This window comes from Mauremys mutica, chromosome 13 (genome assembly GCF_020497125.1).
Source record: "Mauremys mutica isolate MM-2020 ecotype Southern chromosome 13, ASM2049712v1, whole genome shotgun sequence".
Classification (NCBI taxonomy): Eukaryota; Metazoa; Chordata; order Testudines; family Geoemydidae; genus Mauremys; species Mauremys mutica.
The window spans coordinates 32,211,684-32,235,196 of NC_059084.1; the positions used below are offsets into that span (position 1 = coordinate 32,211,684).

The 23,513-nt window shown below is 49.0% G+C and overlaps 1 protein-coding gene across 6 annotated transcripts in view; it reads left to right on the forward strand.

Moving 5' to 3' along the window:
• Positions 1-23,513, forward strand: part of LOC123348122 (fer-1-like protein 4) — a 127,212-nt gene that overhangs the window by 35,485 nt on the left and 68,214 nt on the right. For all 6 annotated transcript variants that reach the window (XM_044985513.1, XM_044985512.1, XM_044985511.1 and 3 more), the window contains 9 exons: positions 144-228; positions 11,633-11,792; positions 12,016-12,199; positions 13,145-13,331; positions 13,996-14,375; positions 17,636-17,744; positions 18,672-18,870; positions 21,070-21,190; positions 22,335-22,435. In XM_044985513.1, coding sequence (XP_044841448.1) covers positions 144-228; positions 11,633-11,792; positions 12,016-12,199; positions 13,145-13,331; positions 13,996-14,375; positions 17,636-17,744; positions 18,672-18,870; positions 21,070-21,190; positions 22,335-22,435 — 1,526 coding nt within the window. The remainder of the gene's footprint in view (positions 1-143; positions 229-11,632; positions 11,793-12,015; positions 12,200-13,144; positions 13,332-13,995; positions 14,376-17,635; positions 17,745-18,671; positions 18,871-21,069; positions 21,191-22,334; positions 22,436-23,513) is intronic.

A 23,513-nucleotide genomic window follows, 5' to 3' on the forward strand; every position in this document is an offset into this window, starting at 1 on the left:
CTGCTGAGCGGAGCTCTGCCTGAGGGATCCTTCTGTTCGTAGCAGCCTGTCCCCTCTGCCCATTCCTCTCTGAGTAGCTGTGCTCTGCTCTGTTGACAGTTGTGCCTTTCAGTGGCAGAATGGGATTTGTTTCTTATGTGCAGGTTTTTCATTCAAAGACGATCCCGTTCCTGGGAACACGCATAGGAACATTCAAAATTGACGCAGAGACTGTGTACAGCCAGCCAGGTACAGTGTGCAGAGCCTTGGGGCTGCTGCTCTTGCTTCCCTGTTTTATCCCTCCATGTTGTTTCAGGGGCACCATTTCAGAGTTTTTGCGGGGAGGGGCAATTTTAACCGTGATTCCAGGGGCTACTTGGGCACCTGAAAACGCTTCTTGTTTTGCAGATAATAACTTAGGAATTATCTGACAGCAGCACTGTATCTAATTCCCATATAAAGGAAGAAAAATAAAATAAATATTAGACTCACTCAGCTCTAATACTAACATGTTCTGACATCTTGTGTCAATTTACCTAAGGGACACTGATTAGGTTTAAAATTTTCATGTATATTTTTCCTTTGTTACTAACTCTTGAATATAACAACTGAAACAATTGTAGAGCAGTCTAGATTACTCTCTATCACTTTTTTGCAGTTCACCAAAAGCTTGGAACAGATCATTTAACTTTTGGAAACATCCTACTAGGCCAAGGCCTTGAGAGCTTATGCTGCATCTGGCTGGGGCTCTAGGGGTGTTACACCACCACAAACAGCAGACTAGAAACTGACCTTAAACAAGAGTGAAACTGACACTTTCAGGTCACTTTCACAGTCTTAGCAGCAAAGAATCCTGTGGCACCTTATAAACTAACAGACGTTTTGCAGCATGAGCTTTCGTGGGTGAACACCCACTTCGTCGGATGCAAGTCTTGCCAACCCCATATGTTCAAAAATCATGAATCAGGCTCACCAAAAATCATGAGACTGGCTTTAAAATGAGATTATGTAAAAATAATAGCATTGGGGTTCTTTTTATTTGCCTTCTGCTTTTTGAGCCTTTAGGGTGCACTGGGTCACATTTTGAAGCTTTCTTCACAGCCACGAGGGCTAGAAACTTCATTTTTATTTAAGAATCAAGCCTCAAATCATCACACATCCACTTCACTCCAGGAGTGGGGCTTTAAGGAAAACAATAATTATCTTGAGACTCAGGACAAAATCGTGAGAGTTGGCAACACTGCTTTCACTTCTGTTTAAGGGCTAGTTACTTTCCAGAAGGCTCTTAACACAACACTCGAGTGACTGAGTTGCAGTTCTCTCAGGAGAATATTTAAAACCAAACACCAAGAAAATTCCACATTTTAAAGTTGAGACAAAAATTGAGACTTCTGAGGTTTATCAGGGCCACTGCAGGCAGAAAAGGAAAATAAACAGGCACAGGAGCTCCGGGCAGCTCTTCCTCTAGAAAGAAAGGTGGAGGGTCAAATCTTCTAGTCTTTAATTAAGTAAAACTTCTATTACCATCAGTGCCTCCACTCACAGATATTAACATGTGCTCAATAACTATATGCTTCACATAGGTGCCAACTACCTGGGTGCTCCAGCCCTGGAACATCCATGGGGGGAAAATGGTGGGCACTGAGCACCCACCGGCAGCCCCCCTATCATCTCCCCCTCCAGCCCCCCAGTGTTTGCCACCCGCCAGCTGGCCCCGCTGATCAGCACCTACCCCTGCCTCCTGCCCGCCACGATCAGCTGTTTTGCAGCATGCAGGAAGCTTTGGGACGGAGAGGGAGGAGCGAGGGTGCAGCATGCAGGGGGGAGTGGGCGGGATGAGGTGGAGTGGGGGGTAGAGCAGTGGTGGGAAGAGGTGGGGCAGGGGTGGGGCCTTGGAGGAAGGGGTGGAGTGGGGACAGGGCCTGTGGTGGACCACCCCCCAGCACATTGGAAAGTTGGTGCCTTTGACACTTCATAATTAAATATCCGAGCCATCTTATCCAGGCTTACCCATCTTGTATGCATTGGCTCAGGGACTACATTTTCTGGCATATTCTGAACAGTGGTGAGCACGCAGAAGGTGTCCGGTGAATAATACAATTCATGATGATAATGGTCAAATTTATGGGCTCTGTCAATGCCATTTTGGTTCTTTGTTCTGGAATTGGCCTGAATACAGATGAAACCCCAAGAATTTGTTATAAACACATCTGATACTCATATGACACTTTCTCATTCCTTCCGTTTCTCGAACTCAGAACAAAAAATGACAAAACAAAATGGTTTTCAGTTAAAATCTAAAATTGCACTGCAGCTGTTGTTCTACAGCCCAGCGTGGGGCAGAACCTGCCACCCCTTGGGAGTTAAGAGATCTCCTCTCGTCTGACTCCATTCTCTCTTGTTCTTCATCCTTCCTGACCTCTGTGCTTCTTTTCATGCTGTCAACCATGACATCCTTCCCTATCGCCTGGGACCGTTTCCTGGAGTCTCAGAGAACTGGCCGCCTTGGTTTTCCTCCCATCTATCAAAGTCCTCTTTTTTGGAGCATACAGCAGAGAGAAAGGCTGGTCCAGTGGATAGGGAGCTAGCCCTGAGAGACCTGGCCTCTACTCTCCACCTCCCCCCGTCACCCATGGATTTCCTGTATGACCTCAGGCCAGTACTTTAGGGACAGAGTTTCAAAGGTTTTTAGGCACCCAAAGATGCAGCTAGGCATCCAGTGGGATTTACAAAGCACCTAATCTTCTAGGTGCTTTTGAAAATCCCAGTAGGTGCCTAAATACCTTTGAAAATATGGCTGTTAGTCTGTGTGTCCCTCAGTGCCCCATCTGTACAGTGGGGATAACAGCCCTGCCCTACCTCACCGAGGGACTGTGTTGGAGAAATAGGTTAGACCTTGTGAGCTGCTCAGATACTATGGTGATGGGGCCACATAAGTACCACAGGTAGAGTGGGAACTTCTCTATACCACTGCTATCCCTTCCCTGGGTTTTATCCCCTTCTTTTCACCTATGCCCCTCTTATCTCCCTCTTTTCTGAATGTAAACTTGGCTCAGAGGGCTTTGTTATATTTCTTCTGAGTCCCTTGCAGACTCAGGGGGTGGAGGGGTTTCTTCAACACTCATAGAATCAGAGAAGATTAGGGTTGGAAGATCCCTCAGGAGGTCATCTAGTCCAACCCCCTGCTCAAAGCAGGACCAACCCCAAGTAAATCACCCAGCCAGGACTTTGTCAAGCCGGGCCTTAAAAACCTCTAAGGATGGAGATTCCATCACCTCCCTAGGTAACCCATTCCAGTGCTTCACCACCCTCCTAGTGAAATAGTTTTTCCTAATATCCAACCTAAACCTCCCCCACTGCAACTTGAGACCATTACTCCTTGTTCTGTCATCTGCCACCACTGAGAACAGCCGAGCTCCATCCTCTTTGGAACCCTCCTTCAGGTAGTTGAAGGCTGCTGTCAAATCCCACCTCACTCTTCTATTCTGCAGACTAAATAAGCCCAGTTCCTTCAGCCTTTCCTCATAAGTCATGTGCCTCAGCCCCTTAATCATTTTTGTTGCCCTCCGCTGGACTCTTTCTGATTTGTCCACATCCTTTCTGTAGTGGGGGGCCCAAAACTGTATGCAGTACTCCAGATGTGGCTTCACCAGTGCCGAATAGAGGAGAATAATCACCTCTCCCCCCAGCTTAGTGTCATCCGCGAACTTGCTGAGGATGCAATCCATCTGATCATTCAGATCATTAATGAAAATGTTGAACAAAACCAGCCCCAGGACTGCTCCCTGGGGCACTCCGCTTGATACTGGCTGCCAACTAGACATTGAGCCGTTGATCACTACCCGGTGAGCCCGACAATCTAGCCAGATTTCTATCCACCTTATAGTCCATTTATCCAGCCCATACTTCTTTAACTTGCTGGCAAGTATACTGTGGGAAAGTATCAAAAGCTTTGCTAAAGTCAAGATATATCACGTCCACTGCTTTCCCCATATCCACAGAGCCAGTTATCTCATCATATCACCCTCTGCAGTGGGATTCCTGTTTAACAGGTTCATCTAAAGACCTCCAGATCCTTAATTTAATTACCAGCCTTTTCTTCTTGCCTCTGTTTGTAAACAAAACACTGACACCCTGCCCCAGGGGCACAAGCTGGGAGAAGCACCTCCCTGCAGAACTCACATTCTACACTAATATGGTGCAGTTAAGAGCTCTACCTGGGAGCCCACATCCTGTATGAAACTCAGGGCTTGGCTACACTTACAAGTTGCAGCGCTGGGAGTTACAGCGCTGGTCATGCAGCTGTGGAAGGGCCAGCGCTGGAGTGTGGCCACACTGACAGCTACCAGCGCTGCAGTGTGGCCACACTTGCAGCACTTTCCAGCGCTGTATTGAGAGGTGCATTGTGGGCAGCTATCCCACAGAGCACCTCGTCCCGTTTTGGCGCCGTTTTGGCGCTGAGTATTGTGGGAAGGGGAAGGAAGTGTGCGGGTCATTCCGCTTCCTGTTTGCCAGCGCCCCGTGGTGCATCGCTTCACATCCCAGCATTCACTCTTTCCAGCAGCGTTTGGCGCCATTGTGAGTGTCTTTCTGTTACTCTCTGTGTGAATCGCGATTTCTGTGGCAAATGGAGCCCGATCTGCTGAGGACTCTGCTGATGAGTGTCACCAGCACAACACGTTTGGCAGTCCAGCTATTCCTTCAGCTCCAAAGTGACAGTGAGGAGTCCGACGATGATATCAATATGGATTTGCCTGCCGCGTGTGACACTAAAGTGCTTGCGGCATTTACGGAAATGCTCAGCACCGTTGAACGCCGCTTTTGGGCTCGGGAAACAAGCACTGAGTGGTGGGATCACATCGTCATGGAAGTCTGGGATGACGAGCAGTGGCTGCAGAACTTTCGTATGAGAAAAGCCACTTTCATGGGACTGTGTGCTGAGCTCGCCCCACTCTGCGGCGCAAGGACACAAGATTGAGAGCTGCCCTGACGGTGGAAAAGCGAGTGGCTATTGCAATCTGGAAGCTGGCAACTCCAGACAGCTACCGGTCGGTCGGGAACCAGTTTGGTGTGGGAAAGTCGACCGTGGGAATCGTTTTGATGCAAGTTTGCAAGGCAATTAATCGCATCCTGCTAAGAAAGACCGTGACTCTGGGGAGCGTGCAGGACATTGTGGATGGCTTTGCACACATGGGTTTCCCTAACTGTGGAGGGGCGATAGATGGGACGCATATTCCTATTCTGGCCCCCCCCCACCTGGCATCAGAGTACGTTAATCGTAAGGGGTATTTCTCTATGGTTCTCCAGGCGCTTGTGGATCACCGCGGGCGTTTCATTGACATTTACACAGGCTGGCCTGGAAAGGTGCATGATGCACGCATCTTTCGGAACAGTGGCCTGTTCAGGAAGATGCAGGCAGGGACTTTTTTCCCAGACAGGAAGATCACAGTAGGGGATGTCGAAATGCCCACTGTGATCCTTGGAGACCCCGCGTACCCGTTACTGCCTTGGCTCATGAAACCCTATACAGGGAAGCTTGACAGGAGCAAGGACCGGTTCAACTACAGGCTGAGCCGGTGCAGAATGACTGTGGAGTGTGCTTTTGGGCGTTTAAAAGCCCGCTGGCGTTGCTTGTATGGGAAGCTAGACTTGGGGGAAAGCAGCATCCCCGCGGTTATATGCGCTTGCTGTACCCTCCATAATATTTGTGAAGGGAAGGGTGAAACATTCAGTGAGGCATGGACCACCGAGGTTCAAGTCCTGGAGGCTGAATATGCACAGCCAGAGAGCAGGGCTAATAGAGAGGCCCAGCACAGGGCTACAAGGATTAGGGATGCCTTGAGGGAAGAATTTGAGGCTGAAAGCCAACAATAATGTTTGCTGCCTTGCATGGGAGTGAATTGCACTGCTTACACTGTTATTCTATTATCCATAATAATAATATGATTTGTAGTGCCTCTTTCTTTACTGGGCTAAGGTATCTTTCACTATCTGCTATAATAAAGACTGTTTTCAAAGCCAAGAATTGTTTTATTGAAAAGAAAAAAACTTCCTTGACAGACAGACAGACACACAACATTTCATGAACACAAGAGGGCAGGGGTGTGGGTTGGTGAACTGTACAGTCACAAGTTTGCATATGCCCTGTCTGGATTGCTGTTTAATGAATCCTGCACTTCAGGGTTCATATACTGCATGGTGATGGGGGTTGAATGCAGAGGGTAAGGGTGGTGGTAGGTATCAGGGCTGGTTGGGGAACATACAGGTGTTGGAGGCAGCTGGTGGTGGTAAGAACCTGGATGCTGGGGAAAGGTGGTTTGAGCTGACATTGGGGCACAAGGCACAAAGGACGGGGCGGGTGGGGGAGTAGCACGGTAGTGCTCTGCTTGCATGGCAACGAGTGACTCTATAGACTCCGCTTGGCGCTCCAGGATGCTTAGCAGCCGCTCCGTGGTTTTCCTCTTGGCCACTGCATTTCTCTTGCGTGTCCTGCTTTCTTTCTCTCGCCAATCCTTCAAGTCCTTACTCTCTCGAGCAGACTGATTAAGAACAGTTTTCAGCATGTCTTCTTTGCTCTTTCGGGGATTTTTTCTCAAATTTTGAAGCCTCTGTGATGTTGAACATCTGGGCAGTCCAGTAGTCAAGGTCACTGTAGAAACAGAAATGACAACATTTAACACGGGCAGCATTGTATCCACTATCTCCAGACATGAATTGTTACACTGAGGGAGTGAGTTCTTATTTAAGCATTCTTTTACCCACACGCATAACACTACAGAAGCCACGACATGGTGAGTGAGCAGTGCTTATATGGGGAGAAGTGGGGCTTGGGTGTAAGAGGGGAGCTGGTTGCTTCGGGTAATCTGGAGTGCTAGAGGGGTTGAGTGAAATGAAGATGCAGATGCAGGGGTGATCTTATCTCCCTATCTCTTCACTAAAGAGTCTCCCAACATTTTTCACAGGACTTAATCCTGGAAGATGTTTCCCTACTGCGAGTCACTAGGGAACAGCGGGGGGCTCTTTTAGAGCAATGTGGATTCCGCCCGGGACCCTATGCGGCTTGCCTGTGTTCAGAAATGGTCCCCCCACCACTGGCAGAAGAGTGGCGCGGACGCGTCACCGTCACTGGGACAAGGGACACAGTGGCTCTGCCTATAAACCTGCGCAGGCATATTGCCCACGCTCTGGATGAAGCTTTTGCTGAGATAACTGAGGCAGATTACCGCGACGTGATAGACCACATCAACGGGCTATTCCACATCTAGAGGCTAGCATGCATGCATCCATAACCCCCCCTCCTCTCCAGAAACATTTCACCCAGAAAATAAAAGCCGCTTACCGGTAACACGCTCCTCTGCTTGTCCTTCTGCAACTGCTGGCTGCTGCGATTGGGTGCTTTCCTCCTGGCTTGAGAAGAGCTCCTGGCTGCATGCCTCCAGGGAATCTGCGGTTTCTTCCCCCATGCCAGGAGCTTCACTCGCGGTTTCCTCCCCCCCCCACGCCTCCGCCTCCGCCGCCTCCTCCGCCTCCTCCTCCTGTCCCCCAGCCTGCTCAGAAGTGTCCATCGTTATCCTGGGATTGGCAGTGGGGTCACCCCCAAGTATCTCATCCATCTCCCTGTAAAAACGGCAGGTCGTGGGAGCAGCTCCGGATCGTCGATTCCCCTCTCGGGCTTTGTAATAGGCACTCCGCAGCTCTTTAATTTTCACCCTGCATTGTACTGTGTCCCGATCATGGCCCCGATCCAGCATGGCCCTTGATATCTGCTCAAAGATATCGTAATTCCTACGGCCGGAGCGCAGCTGTGCCTGAACAGATGCCTCACCCCAAACACTGATGAGGTCCTGCAATTCACCAGTGCTCCATGCTGGGGCTCGTTTGCCGCGTGGAGGCATGGTCACCTGTAACTGATTAAAACTGATTGCACTCCACACCTGGCTGCAGCAAACAGGAAGGAGATTTTTAAATTTCCCGGGGCATTTACAGGGCGGGTCACCTGAGGCAAGAGCAGTAGAGTGCAAACTGATGTGCAGAGTGGCTGAACAGGAATTCTGGGATAACTACTTATTCCCTGGAGGACAGGTAAAGCGCTGGTGAGTGTCCACACCTGCTGGGCAGCGCTGGATCACCAGCGCTGCACTCCTTATACCCCTGCCGGGATGGGTTTTCAGCCAGCGCTGCAACCAGGGAGTTGCAGCGCTGGTTGTGCCCTGCAAGTGTGGACGGGGTGTTGTTGCAGCGCTGGAAAGCCTCCACCAGCGCTGCAACTTGTAAGTGTAGCCAAGCCCTCAGGCGAGGGGGCGGGAGTTGCCTTACCCCTGTTAAATGGTGCTCCTGCATTATTTGCTCAGGCGCTTTCACGTACGCTCACCTCTCTTTAGGAACGGGGACCCCATGCTAACTCAATATCCAGCACCCCTTCCCCTCACCACCATGCTGCTGCACAAGCAGGCCCCTGTGATAAGCAAAAACCTGTCCAGTGCAGAGGTCTTTGATATGGGATGAAGACATAAAAAGTAGGGCTGTCAAGGGATTAAAAAAAATTAATCGCGATTAATCGTGCTGTTAAACAATAATAGACTATCATTTATTTAAATATTTTTGGATATTTTCTACTTTTTGAAATATATTGATTTCAGTTACAACACAGAATACAAAGTGTACAGTGCTCACTTTATATTTATTTTTATTACAAATATTTGCACTGTAAAAAACAAAAGAAATAGTATTTTTCAATTCACCTAATACAAGTACTGTAGTGCAGTCTCTTTATCATGAAAGCTGAACTTACAAATGTAGAATTATGTACAAAAAAACCTGCATTCAAAAATAAAACAATGTAAAATTTTAGAGCCTGCAAGTCCCTCAGTCCTACTTCTTGTTCAGCCAATCGCTCAGACAAACAAGTTTGTTTATGTTTGCAGGAGATAATGCTGCTTGCTTCTTGTTCACAGTGTCACCTGAAAGTGAGAAGGTGTTCGCATGGCACTGTTGTAGCTGGCATCAAAAGATATTTAAATGCCAGATGTGCTAAAGATTCATATGTCCCTTCATGCTTCAACCACCATTCCAGAGGACATGTGTCCATGCTGATGATGGGTTCTGCTTGATGATCCAAAGCACAGCAGACCAGCGCATGTTCATTTTCATCATCTGAGTCAGATGCCACCAGCAGAAGGTTGATTTTCTTTTCTGGTGGTTCGCATTCTGTAGTTTCCACATCAGAGTGTTGTTCTTTTAAGACTTCTGAAAGCATGCTCCACACCTGTCCCTCTCAAATTTTGGAAGGCACTTCAGATTCTTGGGTCTTGGAAATTTCCCATTGATACCTTCTTTGAGTTTTGTCAAATCTGCAGAGAAAGTGTTCCTAAAATGAACAACATGTGCTGGGTCATCATCCAAGACCGCTATTACATGAAATATATGGCAGAATGCGGGTAAAACAGAACAGGGGACATACAATTCTCCCCCAAGGAGTTCAGTCACAAATTTAATTAATGAATTTTTTTTTTTAAAAGTGTCATTAGTATGGAAGCATGTCCTCTGGAATGGTGGCCGACGCATGAAAGAGCATACAAATGTTTAGCATATCTGGCACGTAAATACCTTGCAATGCTGGCTACAAAAGTGCCATGCGAATGCCTGTTCTCACTTTCTTGTGATTTTGTAAATAAGAAATGAACAGCATTATCTCCCATAAATGTAAACAAACTTGTTTGTCTTAGCGATTGTCTAAACAAGAAGTAGGACTGAGTGAACTTGTAGGCTCTAAAGTTTTACATTGCTTTGTTTTTGAATGCAGTTATGTAACAAAAAAATCTACATTTGTAAGTTGCACTTTCACGATAAAGAGATTCACTACAGTACTTCTTTGAGGTGAACTTGGCCTTCTGGCTAAGAGGGGTGAAAACATTATTTACTTTGTCATGGTTACAGTACAAATATTTGTAATAAAAATAATAATATAAAGTGAGCGCTGTACACGTTGTATTCTGTGTTGTAATAGAAATCAATATATTAGAAAATGTAGAAAAACATCCAAAATATTTACTAAATTTCAATTCATATTCTACTGTTTAATAGTGCGATTAAAACTGTGATTAATCGTGATTAATTTTTATGAGTTAATCATGTGAGTTAACTGCAATTAATCAACAGACCTAATAAAAAGCCAACAAACCAGTTCCATCTTGTCTTTGCCCCTGTGGCCAGCGCACAATTATACCTTCATGCTTGTTCTCTGAGACTTTGTCCCACCCAAATGTAAAAATGCCAAGCAAGGGGGTTCTGCCATTTTCCCGAGAAGCTACTGCACAGTCTCAAAGGGATTCTGGGCCTGATCCTTGGCTCGTGTTAATCTGTGTAACTCTGTTGAATACACTGTAGCTACAGTGAGTGACAGTTGGAGAACTGGCCTGAGAATGTCACAGGCAGAGGCGCCGACTCAGCACCCACTGGCAGCTCCCTGCCCTCCCCCCCACTCCAGCTTACCTCCGCCTCCTCCGTGAGCACGCCGCCACGTCCTGCTTCTCCCCCCTCCCTCCCAGTGCTTGCGCCATGAAACAGTTGATTCGCGGGGCAGGGAGGGAGGGGGGAGGAGGGGGAACGCGGCGCGCGGGGGGAAGAGGTGGGGCTGGGGCAGGGATTTGAGGAAGGGATCTAATAGGGTCAGGGAGGGGGTGGAGTTAGGGCAGGGACTTTGGGAATGGGGTGGGAATGGGGCTGGGGCCAGGGGTGGGGAAAGGGTGGAGTCGAGGTGGGGAAAGAGGCAGGGGGTGTGGGCATCCACTGGCGCCAGAGAAAGTTGGTGCCTATGGTCACAGGAGTGGATGGGTGAGGTTCTGTGGCCTGCTATGTGCAGGACATCAGACTAGATGATCATGATGGTTCCTTCTGTTAGGCCTGAATAAAGATGTAGCACAAAACCAGTTGTGCCAACCTGACTAAAATCAGGCTAGCAGAGGTTTCTGGGAAAACCCAGAGTGAAATACTGACAGGCAGAATTGTCTCACAAAGCCCTGGGAAAGAGCAAGATAAGTGAGGGGGCTGATGCCAGCTGTGTTGTGTTAAGACACAGTGTTTGAAGGACCGATAAGAAACACAAGCATCTCACAGTTCTGACTAACTCCCTGGTTTAGTGTTCGGTGTGTTTTTAACTCCCTCACATTCCTAACCTTTGGCGCTTGTTGAGATATTAACAATTCAATATTGTAGAGACTAGGCATGCGTATATATTAAAAGGTGTCTAATTTCTAGTTGTTAGACAAAGGGGGTGGATTGCTCTAGTGAATGATCTATGACGTAATAAAACTGTCTATATAAGCTAATACTAAGCTGTAAAGAGGGGGCTGGTTCTTTTCGGATACGAGCTGTTCTTTACTGATACGTGCACTTATCAATAAAGAACTTTTGATCGGACCTTGCTGGTGTTGCCTGGTCTCTCTGCGGTCAGACAACGAACTTCGCTGTTGGGGTTCGAGTCCCCGACACTTCTGACCTTAAAGTCTGTGAGCCAGTCGGGGTTTTCCCAGGGCGCTGGTTCAAGCACAGTAGGGTCTCTGATTTCAGAAGTGCAGAGCCAGAGTTTCTTGGAGAACTGGCAGTGGTGTGATTAGAAATTCACAGCTCAGAGTACCTGTCCTTATCTCTTTAGATCACAGGTTCTTTCAGAAGTGGGCTGTTATCAATGACCCGAAGGACACCAGGGCAGGAGTGAAAGGCTTTGTGAAGTGTAACATTTCTGTCTTTGCACGAGGTGATATAATGGGCTCTCTTCCCACTTCCTCTAGCAGCCAGAATGAAGACGTTGAAAAGTAAGTCTGTGTGCTGCAAAGTTTTTGGGCAATCATTGCCCAACAGTTCATAATGGGTTTCTTGCACCATTCTCTGAAGCCCCTGATGCAGGCCATTGTCTGAGATGGGAGACCAGCCTAAATGGGCCCTTGGCCTAGCAGTTCCCACATTTCTGGTGTTCTTGGGCTTTGACTTGCTGTGGTGATTTACTGTGACCAGTAGAACAATGATTATTTCTTCTAGGAACTTACTGCTGCCTAAGAGAGTCCCAGCTGAGAGACCGTGGGCCAAAATCTGCATCAAAGTTTACCGAGCCGAGGGTCTGCCCAGCATGAGTGCTGGGATCATGGGGGGGTTCTCAAAGATTGTGGGCGAGAAGAAAGTATTCATTGATCCATATGTGCAAGTCTCATTTGCTGGGCAACAGGTAAGTCTCTGCTTGGGCATTTGGGTCTCTGTATCCCACAGGAAGGCCTGGGCAGACCCTCTGTTTTCTGAATGTTAAGCCCCACATCACTGTCTGTGCAGTTGAGATTGGTTTGGAAATGCATATGAATGGATGTTGGGCGCATACTGAAACTTGGAGAAACAGTCTGCGCTAATCAGAGCTTGGATAGTCATATGGTTAGCAGCAGCATGAGCCAGTAATAAAGTAGGAAAGTCATGTGATTAGGGAGAATCTGAGCCTGCATAGGTTCATTGTGGAGAGGAGCTGATGCTACAGCCCAAGCTCTGAGGACCTCCCAAGCTGTTGTGATAGTCCAGGTGGCTTGGTTATCAGACACAGGTAGACACAGATGTTTCTAGAACTCCTCACACTGCTGAGTATAGGAAAAAGCTCAAAAGAAATCCCAAGGATGAAATCACACAGACTGTTCCATGTCTGGCTCCCTTGGGTGTGTTCCATGGTGTCTTGATGAATTGAAACTGCCCAGCCAGCTCTGACCTGTGCAGCCCCAGCCTCTGTCCGCACAGCCTGATGTGACTGCTGGTCCACCCTGTGACTCTAGGGCTGGAGCCCCTCCGCTCCGACCCTTGCTCAGCTATGAGGTGCTCCTGGCTGAGCCTGGCCTGCATGTGCTCCAGTGTGCTGAACTCCCCCATGCTAGGCTTCTGCAGCTGGCCAAGGGTGGTTTATGCAGCATCTGTACCCTGGCTGCTGCCGCCGCTCACCAATGTTTTAAAGTGACTCTCCTTGCGTTTGCAGTGAGGTCAGAACAGAGGACCAAGGCCTCAGAGCCACACACTAATGGGGAATCCAGATTTTCCCAGAATGCCTCAGTGATTTCTCTTGAACCTGTGGCTGGCTTTGAAGCCACTTGGAATTCTTTAGCAGTGCGCCGTGCAGTTCTCATGCTTCTCTCTGCCCCAGGGGGAGACCTCGGTGGAAAATGACACTGCAGAACCGGAGTGGAACGAGCAGATCAGCTTCATCGAGATGTTCCCTCCTCTTGCCAGAAAAATAAAAGTCCAACTGTTAGATGATGCAAACATTGGGGACGTGGCGCTTGCTACGCACTTCATTGACCTGCAGCAGATATCTGACCCTGGGAGGAATGGTGAGGCCTTTACCCCACACGCCTCTGTCCTGTCCCCTGCCATGGAGCTATCCAGGCAGCACCTAGAGCGTCAAATATGATTCTGCTCCCCCACACCCTCTCCATGCACCTGCCAGTCATGTATGCCTCTGTCTGTGGGGTATGCCCAGGTCTGTCTGTCGTGAAGTGCCCAGGTCTGTCTGTGGGTGGGTGTCTGTCTGTGGTGAACAGCCCTTGTCTGTCTGTGGGTGGGGTGTCTGTGGAGTATGCCCATGTCTGTCTGTAGTGAACCACCCAGGTCTGTCTGTGAGGAGGTATCTATCTGTGGTGAACAGCCCTTGTCTGTCTGTGGGTAGGCTGTCTGTGTGAATATGCCCTTGTCAGTGTGTGCGTGGGGTGTCTGTTTGTGGTGAACAGCCCAGGTCTGTCTGTGGGTGGGGTGTCTGTCTGTGGTGAACAGCCCAGGTCTGTCTGTGGGTGGGGTGTCTGTGGGGATATGCCCTTGTCACTGTGTGCATGGGGTGTCTGTGGTGAACTGCCCAGGTCTGTCAGTGGGTGGGGTGTCTGTCTGTGGTGAACAGCCCAGGTCTGTCTGTGGGTGGGGTGTCTGTCTGTCTCTGGAGGTGTACCTGTCAGTTAAGGCAAATCCTGAACCATTTAATTGCAAGCGTTTCTGTCCCTGCAGGCTTTAACCCCACCTTTGGCCCATCCTGGGTGAATCTCTATGGCTCTCCCCAGAACTCGGCTCTGCGAGATGTCCACAAGGATCTGAACGAGGGCCTGGGGGAGGGCATATTCTACCGTGGCCGCATCCTCCTGGCCATTTCTGTGGAGATTTTCAGCAGCCTCAGTGCAGTAGATGGCAAGCGCAAGGAGGTGCTGAGGGGCGCCCTGAGCAAACTGACAATGAAGAAGAAGAAGAGTAAAAAGGCCAAGGAGAAATCCAAGGCCAGCGCCAAAGAGCAGCGCCAGAGGCAAGGTGGGGATGAGACTGGCAGCCCCGAGGAGGCAGAGCAGCCCAGCGAGGTCACTGTGGAGGTGGAGGAGCTCCATCCGCTCCCAGAGGTGGGCACTCCAGGGACTGATGGGCCATTCCAAGGGAGGGGACGGGGAAGAGGCCAGGAGCTTCGGGTTTACACTCCGGCTGAGAGTTGTATGTAAACACACTGGCGCTGGAGTGACTAGTGACTCACACCTGCTGTTCTTTCAGTGCCACTCGGAGTGTACCCGTATGTGGGATGAGAATTGACCCAAGCTAAAATGCAGTGGGGCCCTTCCTATGCCAAAGGAGTGTGTGCTCTGGAAACTGCAGGTGCATTGCAGCTGGGTTCGTTACTGCGGAGCGCTTTGGCTACCAGCGCTGATTTTCCCTTTTCCCTGGGGGTGCTCAACCCCCGATTCACCCCGATGCTCCGCCCCGTTCCCTCAAGGCCCCATCTTCACTCTGCCTCCTCCCACCCCCACTCTGCCCCTTACCCCAGGCCTCCACCTACCTGTCACTCTGCACCCTCTCCCTACAGCTGTTTGGCAGCAGCACGCTTCCCCCAATCAACTGAGGAGCGATGGCGGGGAACAGCTGTGGCCGGTGGGTGCTGAGCACCACTATTTTTTTCTGTGGATGTTCCAGTCCCTGAGCACCCACGGAGTCGGCGCATATGGCTTTGGCATAGGCCAGTCCCATTTCTGCAGCTCTGACGCTCTGCTTTTAAAAACTAGCTCTGGTCTCAGAGAGCGGCCGCCGCCCATCGCAGGCAGGGCCCTCCTGAGATCTTGCACTGACAGAAAGCCAGTGCAGTAATTGAATAGTTGCATTGTGACTGGGGTCAATAGGCAAGGCCTCTACCCCCACCACAGTGTGTTCCCCTGAGCTTGTCTCCTGCTTGCTAAACCCTTGTCATTGCTGGAACCTACAAACCTGCCGCTCTGTGGGAAGCTGGTGGAGTGAATCCAGGACAGGTTGCTCAGGGCACGAGCACTCAGTCTGCTGGGTCATGCTCCCACTGCAACCAGCAGTGCAGCCCTGCCATGCACCCTGACAATTGCCGTCCTGGAGCCTCTGAGTCAGCAATGTGGCTGAGGCTGCTATGAACTCAGCACAGGGTAAATAAAGTTGTAATTCAGAGGAAAGGGGATCCCTGGGACCCGAGGGGCGAGGGGCCTCAGTGCCGGGCCCTTCCTGCCCCCTGGAACCCTCACTGCTGGCCCAAACGGTCATTGCAAACTCCCTCTGTCACCTCTTTTGTGAACTTCTAGTAGGCTTCCCTCTTCCAAGAAGCATCATTTCCATCCTGCCCGCCCTCAGCCTGAGCCAGCCAGCTGCTATCTAGCTCCATGTCTCCATCAAGCTTCCACCCGGCTCAGTGACAAGGGGAGAGAGCTGAGTCCATCAGTAGTGTACTGGCACCTTAGCCTTTAGACCCTCTCGGGTTTCCCCTGTGGCATCACATAAGCATGGAACCAGGGGAGAGCCAGGACTGAACTCTGGGAGACAGAGCGATTGCTCCGCAACAGCCTCAGGGATCATAGACTCATAGGACTGGAAGGGACCTCGAGAGGTTGCCTAGTCCAGCCCCCTGCACTCAAGGCAGGACTAAGTACTATCTAGACCGTCCCTGACAAGTGTTTGTCCAACCTGCTCTTAAAAATCTCTAATGATGCGGATTCCACAACCTCCCTAGGCAATTTATTCCAGTGCTTAACCACCCTGACTGTTAGGAAGTTTTTCCTAATGTCCAACCTAAACCACCCTAGCTGCGATTTATGCCCATTGCTTCTTGTCCTATCCTCAGCAGTTAAGAAGGACATTTTTTCTCCCTTCTCCCTGTAACATCCTTTTATGTATCATGTCCCCTCTCAGTCTTCTCTTCTCCAGACTAAACAAACCCAATTTTTTCAATCTTCCCTCATAGGTCATGTTTTCAAGACCTTTAATCATTTTTGTTGCTCTTCTCTGGATTTTCTCCAGTTTGTTCACATCTTTCCTGAAATGTGGCACCCAGAACTGGACATAATACTCCAGCTGAGGCCTAATCAGCTTGGAGCAGAGCAGAAGAATAATTTCTTGTGTCTTGTTTACAACACTCCTGCTAATACATCCCAGAATGATATTCGCTTTTTTTGCAACGGTGTTTACACTATTGACTTGTATGTAGCTTGTGGTCCACTATGACCCCCAGATCCCTTTCTTCAGTACTCCTTCCTAGGCAGTCATTTCCCATTTTGTATGTGTGCAACTTATTGTTCCTTCCTAAGTGAAGTACTTTACATTTGTCCTATTGAATTTCATTCTATTTACTTCAGAGCATTTCTCCAATTTGTCCAGATCATTTTGAATTATATAATCCTATCCTCCAAAGCACTTGCAACCCCTCCAAACTTGGTATCATCTACAAACTTTATAAGTATACTCTCAATGCCATTATCCAAATCATTGATGAAGATATTGAACAGAACCAGACCCAGAACCGATCCCTGTGGGACCCCACACGCTAGGCCCTTCCAGCATGATTGTGAACCACTGCTAACTACTCTCTGGGAACAGTTTTTCAACCAGTTTTGCACCCACCTTATAGTAGCTCCAGCTAGGTTACATTTCCCTAATTTGTTTATGAGACGGTCACACAAGACAGTATCAAAAGTCTTACTAAACTCAAGATATACCACATCTACCGCTTCCCCGCCATCCTCAAAGCTTGTTACCCAGTCAAAGAAAGCTGTCAGGCTGGTTTGACATGATTTGTTCTTGACAAATCCATGCTAACTGTTACTTATCACCTTATTATCTTCTAGATGTTTGCAAATGGATTGCTTTATTATTTGCTCCATTATCTTTCTGGGTACAGAAGTTAAGATGACTGGTCTGTAATTTCCCAGGTTATCCTTATTTCCCTTTGTATAGATGGGCACTATATTTAGGGTGACCAGACAGCAAATGTGAAAAATTGGGATGGGGGTGGGGGGTAATAGACACCTATATAAGAAAAAGCCCCAAATATTGGGACTGTCCCTATAAAATCGGGACTGCTGGTCACCCTAACTATATTTGCCCTTTTCCAGTCCTCTGGAATCTCTCCCATCTTCCATGACTTTTCAAAGATAACTGGTGACACCATCCTGCAGCTTCTCTTTCCTCTCTGCTGGGTCCTGCCAATCAAGGCAGCCACTCCTCATGGCCCATGGGATTAAGGTGCTGCTGTGTGAGGTTCGTGTCAGCCTAGGTCCCAGATCTGGTAACGATTCTCAGGCCCCAGGGCCCGCTACTCTGCTTAGGAATATTTTGACATGACCCCTGTGATGGTTGGACTGATTGGCGTCTCTTTGTTTAGAACTCACTGGGAGTGAAGGAAGAATTCCTCCTCTACGCTGCCTTCTTTGAGGTGACTATGATGGACCCCTCCATAGGCTCCAAGCCCGTCCGTTTTGAGATCTCAATAGGTAAACGTTTCTGATGCTCCTGTTTTCATGAATTAGAAGAAACAAAATGAAAATATTTCTGAGCCTCATCAAAATATATTAATTACCAGCCAGATTAGTTCACAGTTCTGGCTGTAAAGTGTCCTAACAGGTACACAAAACTGCACAACACGAATGTCACAGCTAAAAGCACCCTTGAGGTTACAGGGTGGAGATTTCTAGTGCAGGTTATGGAGATAAATATTCTAGCTACCTCAGGCCTTTTCAGAATGGATTAGCGATTGTCCAAATTCCCTGGGAACGAGGGAACATTCCAGAGTTAGGGTTTGTGGGGGGACACTTATGGTGGGAATAGGGGAGAGGGATGGTGGGAAGGGACTGCAGAATAATGGAGGGCAGTGAGAGAGGGAAATGAGGGAGTGGAGGGAGAGAGAGAAAGAGAGGCTGAGAAGCTAAATGGTTGTGGAGTGATGCCAGGCAGCTGAGGGCATCAGAGGGATGGGGCAACTGGGGAAACAACCCGTGGGAAAAGATTTTTTTTTTTAAAGTCCAAAGTCCCAAACTTCAGAGTTAAGTGAATGACGACGCTAGGAAGCTGCAAAGGCTCCTGACAGCTTCTGCTGCTGCTTCCCACATGGAGTGGGTTGGGTGGAAGAAGGAAGGGAAGCTGCTGAGCCTGGTTGGGTCCTTCTGAGTCTAGTGAGGGTATCAGGGGGCTAAAAGGATCCCTATAGTAAAACTGTGAACTCTGAAGAGTCTAGGAGGAGTGCATGTCTGGCCTTCTAGAGTCTCCAGCTTGTATGCACCACACTCTGATGGCTGGACTTCTAATGCCAGCAACACTGGCACTTGCTTCTAGTACTCCAGTGGCTGGGCAGAAACATTCTGTCACCTCTAGGCTATGGCAGATATTTAGTTTAAAATATGAACAATAAATGTATTTGCAAGGGAACTATGGGAAAGCTGAAGAGGTTGTGACCAAAATGCCTAAGAAAGGTCATAAAGGAGAAGGGCCTGAAGACAAGCAGCCTTTGCTGGATCCCAGTTCAGACGAGGAGCTGGATATTGAAGTTATGGCCCCGAGTCCAACTTTACAGAATAAATCCATGACAGAAAGCCAAAGGCCAGAGCCCACCGAATACGACAGGTAAGTTCTCTTCATGGTGCTCGCTCACATGAGCCTCCTTCGCAAAGGTGCTTTGGACTCTTATTCATCCCATAAGGCATTTAAGAGGTCCATGGGTGTAGATGGTAGGGCTCCTGGCTGACCATGTTCCACCTAGCCAGCGAGATTCTCTAGTGAATCAGGAGTTGGGGGCTCCTCACGTCCACTGATTTGAATGAATGTTCGGGGCCTAAGTGCTTTTGATCCCCCAGCCCCAGATTCCATACGTAGATAGCTAAAGGCCATTCTCCCCAGGATAGCAGTGGTTCCTTCTATGGTGGCAACAGAAATGCCGTGCTGGGTACATTGGGTATTCAGCATCTCAAATGCTGGATATGAAGTGTTTCAGCTGAGGGTGGGAATGGAGGATTAGCATGTGGTGCATCTCTGGTACAGGGAATCCCCCCGAATGAGCAGGGAGATGATTGCTATGGGACAAAAGACAGGAATTTAGCTTTTCCAATCTGGTTTTGGAGCTGTCTAGGCACCAGTGTGTCTGTTGAGTCTTCGCCTCAGAGGGAGTTCAGACCAGCTGACTGCCATAGACACCAGGAGGAACTGCTTTTATTGGGTGGGTTAGGCGGCAGGCCATCTTAGCCTCCACTGAGCTTCATCCTGTTCTGCTGAGGCTCCTTTTACTCATTTGGGATGGCAGAGGACAAATCCTTTGGCTTCAAACTGTGTCCTTGCTGCGATGGCACAATGTCCATGAGAGAGGAGACTGCTCAGTGCCTTTTCTGCTGCAGGGAGGGACACAGCCTTGAGCATTGCTCGGTGTGCTAGGGCTTCACCAACTGCATGCTGCACTAGGGAATTTGCTGTTGGGGGTTCAAGACTGGTGCCAGAGTCTAGTGTCAGTGGCCAGACAAGCTTGACCCCCAAAGAAGGTTCAGTGTCTAGGGTCTTGACAAAGTAATCGTGTAAGACAAGTTCCAGCTATGAATGTCATTCCAGGCTGACCTGGAGGAGTTCTTTGACCTCCCCTGTTGGGGTTGGCTCTGCCATAAGCACTGCATCAGCCCTTGCATCCAGCCCATATGGCAGGATCTCTGAGCCAGATTCATAAATCAAGTATCAGAGGGGTAGCCGTGTTAGTCTGGATCTGTAAAAGCAGCAAAGAGTCCTGTGGCACCATATAGACTAACAGACGTATTGAAGCATGAGCTTTCGTGGGTGAATACCCACTTCGTCAGATGCATGAGATGGGGAAAATGAGGTCTGAACATGGGTCCCACCCCTCTCAGGGGTGAGTTATGGGTTATTCTCATGTGGGGCTCCCTTAATCTCTCCTCTTGATGTTATTCCACTGTGCATTATAGAGTCACTGGGCACGGGGACTGAACGCTGGGTCTCCCACCTCGCGGGGGTGCCCTGGCCACTGGACTATAGAGTCGTTCTCTCTCTCACTCTGGCCCAGTGACGCTAAGTATTTGTCCCCAATGGAACAGCTTCCCCGGAGAGACCTAGGGAGGCCCGCATCAGACGATCCCACAGCACAGTGGTTAGAGCACCCCGCTGAGCACCAGAAGACCCCTATTCAAATCCTTTTATCCCCTCTGGTGGGTCTCCCACATCTTGCGCAAGTGCTTTAATCACTGGGCTAAATGTTATCACGTGATGGCTGTTCCGTGTGGACTTAGGCTCCTGCCTGATTCATTTTCACAAGAAACGCCCTGCACTCCTAGGGCAACCTGACATCCCAGATCTGGATTGCAGAGACAGGAGCTTCCCTGCAGCCTGGACCTAGGTACTTCTCTCTGTGAGCGGGACGGGGTCAGCACTCACTCCTGTGGCTGGCATCTCCCATTGGTTAGTCCAAGCAGCTCCTGCCTAGCATATTGGCTGCTGGGAATGGCATTCTAAGGCACCTGCTTCTCCCCATGCATTGTACAGGGAGCCCAGGTGCCTGACTCAGGCTTTGTGGATCCCAGTGTGCTCCTGTGATTTTCGAGGCCCCTGAGAGCTAGGCGCTGCAATGCTCAGCATCACCACCCTACATCCCTTGTGAATCTGGGCCTCTGTTCTCAGCACTGTGCTTCTTCCTCAGAGCTCAGGCAGCAGCAGCAGAGCCATACACCTCTTGGCTTGGTTCCCCAAGGCGACTGACATGTATTAGGGTGGCTCTGAGGCTGCTTCAGTCTCTCAGTGTGAGTTGTAACCTGCTCTGCCTGTTGCTCTTAGTTCTTACAGCTGCCTGCCCTTGCTGCATGAGAAGCCCTGTGTGTATGTCTGGAGCTATTGGGAAGATCACACCTGGAGGCTCTACAATTCCAACTGGATTGTCAAAATAGCAGAACGCTTGGTAAAGTATAGCAGTGACTGGGAGACCCCATTGCTTCCCCTCGCACTGCTTCCTCCTATCAGTCTTTCTTGGGCTTACTGATTTCTTTTATGACATTTATTTTGAGCAATTTTTGAGTTCTATGTAGATGTCCAATAATTGGGGGTGTCTGAGGCTTTCTCTTTGTATGTACTGTAAGGAGTAATTGTATCTCACATACGTTACTCCTGGCAGTAGCGTATACTGAGAGCGTAGTCTCTTTGTAAAGTTCCGCAGCGTGCTTTAACAGAGCAGTTCTTCAAACAGCACTACGTTAAAGTGCACTGGACAGACTTCAGTGTGCACAAGCAGGGTCTACATGGACCAATTAATGTGCCACAGGTTACTGTAGACAAGCTCTTAGATACTAATAAGCATTTCTGGTGTGTTCATTGTAAAAACACTGGTTTCATTTTTTGGGCGGGACGGGGGGGGGCATGTTTCACTGGTGTTGATCAGTTAAAACAGAAAATCAGAAGCCCAAAACATGTGTCGTTAATCTGTCAGGAGTTTAATACCCTCCTCCCCCATTGCAGTCAAGGCCTCTTGCAGGATTGAGCCCTGGCTGCTCACATGGGTTTGATCAGGAAAAGTACAGCATGTGCAATATTGAGATGGTGGGAGCTGGATGCGCTGTTCCATGGACTTTCACATTCTCTTTCTTTGCATGCGAGCAGTGTGCCATCTTTGGACACGTGCTGCATTGTTGTGTTTTATGATGCAGGTTCTTTGGGGGGAGATGTTGCGAACCTCAGCCTTAATTTCTCTAACTGGAGTCAATACATACTTAGGGCACAATTGCGTCCTGGGAACTGGGCACTGGGGTTTGGGTTGAGAAATCTGAAAGAAGTTACCTATGTGCCATTTGTGACCACTTCTTTTCCAGGACTAGTTTATAGAGTGTAAATATAACAAGTAACACTCATATACCCAGTTTCCGCATCACTGATTCTCCTCCAACAGGAAGCTGACCTGCAAGGCCCTGACATTTGCTACCCCTTGTCAAAGGGGCCCCAAGGTTATTTTAGGCAAATTTTTGGGGACTTGACACAAAGGCACTGCTCTCCCTGCTGCATGTCTGCACTTGCACCTAGGGATAATTTTAACTTGGCACTTGTCTGAACAGGAACATGGACTGGATGACGTGGAGACGCTCATGAGGAGGCCAAAGTCTAAAGCAGAAGACAGACTCAAGCAGGTGCTGGAGGAGTTTGTAGCTGGATGCAGGTTAGTGAGTCTCTGCTTCCTTTGATTTCGTTCTGAACTCTTTGTTTGCATTTCCGTGAATGTTCCCAGACGCCACACTCTCCCCAGACCTTGCCCAGCCTGTTCTGCCCAAGTCACAGGTGTAGGCCAAAACCCATAATTTTGCAGTCACAGTTAGAGGTGAATCGAAATGTCCCAGAACTTGGGAGCAGATCACACCTAGCTCCAGAGCCAAACATGTGGCGAAGGCCCATCACTAGTTATATTAGCTGGCCGGGAACCTAGTGTGACCAACGATGGAGGATGCAGCCCTGGTGAGTTCTCGGTAATCATAGGTGTCTTTAAGAACTGAGGCTTGGATTCACAAAGGTATTTAGGTGCCTAAATCTGGGTTTAGGTGCCTAGATCCCAGCATAGGCTCCACCGTGATTCACAGAATTCCTACCAAACCCCCTAGGTGCCCAAACTCATTCAGCACCTATATTATTGGGGTAAAAATTCCCGCAGTGCTGAAGTTTCTAGGAATCATAGAATATCAGGGTTGGAAGGGACCTCAGGAGGTAATCTAGTCCAACCCCCTACTCAAAGCAGGGCCAATCCCCAGACAGATTTTTACCCCAGTTCCCTAAATGGCTCCTACAAGGGCTGAATTCACAACTCTGGGTTTAGCAGGCCAATGCTCAAACCACTGCGCTATCCCTCCTCTAAACATGCAGTGCTGAGGGAAAGAGAATGACTCTGTAGCCTGGTGGCTAGGGCACGCATCTGAGAGATGGGAAATCTGTGGTCCAGTCCCTCTGGCTCCAGTGACTCATTAATTATGTATCCCCAGTGGAATAACTTCAGCAGGAGAGGCTGAGGGAGCCGTACATGAGAGTATCCTCTAGCTCAGTGCTTAGAGCACCCTCCTGCCAGGTGGGGACCCCAGTTCAAATCCATTCTCCCCCTCTGACTGATGGGGGACTTGAACCTGGGTCTCCCCCATCCCAGGTGAGAGCACTAGAAGAAGTGGAAGATTGGACAAATAACCAGGGAGGAGTATAAAAGTATTGTTCAGGCATGCAGGTGTGAAATCAGGAAGGCCAAATCACACTTGGAG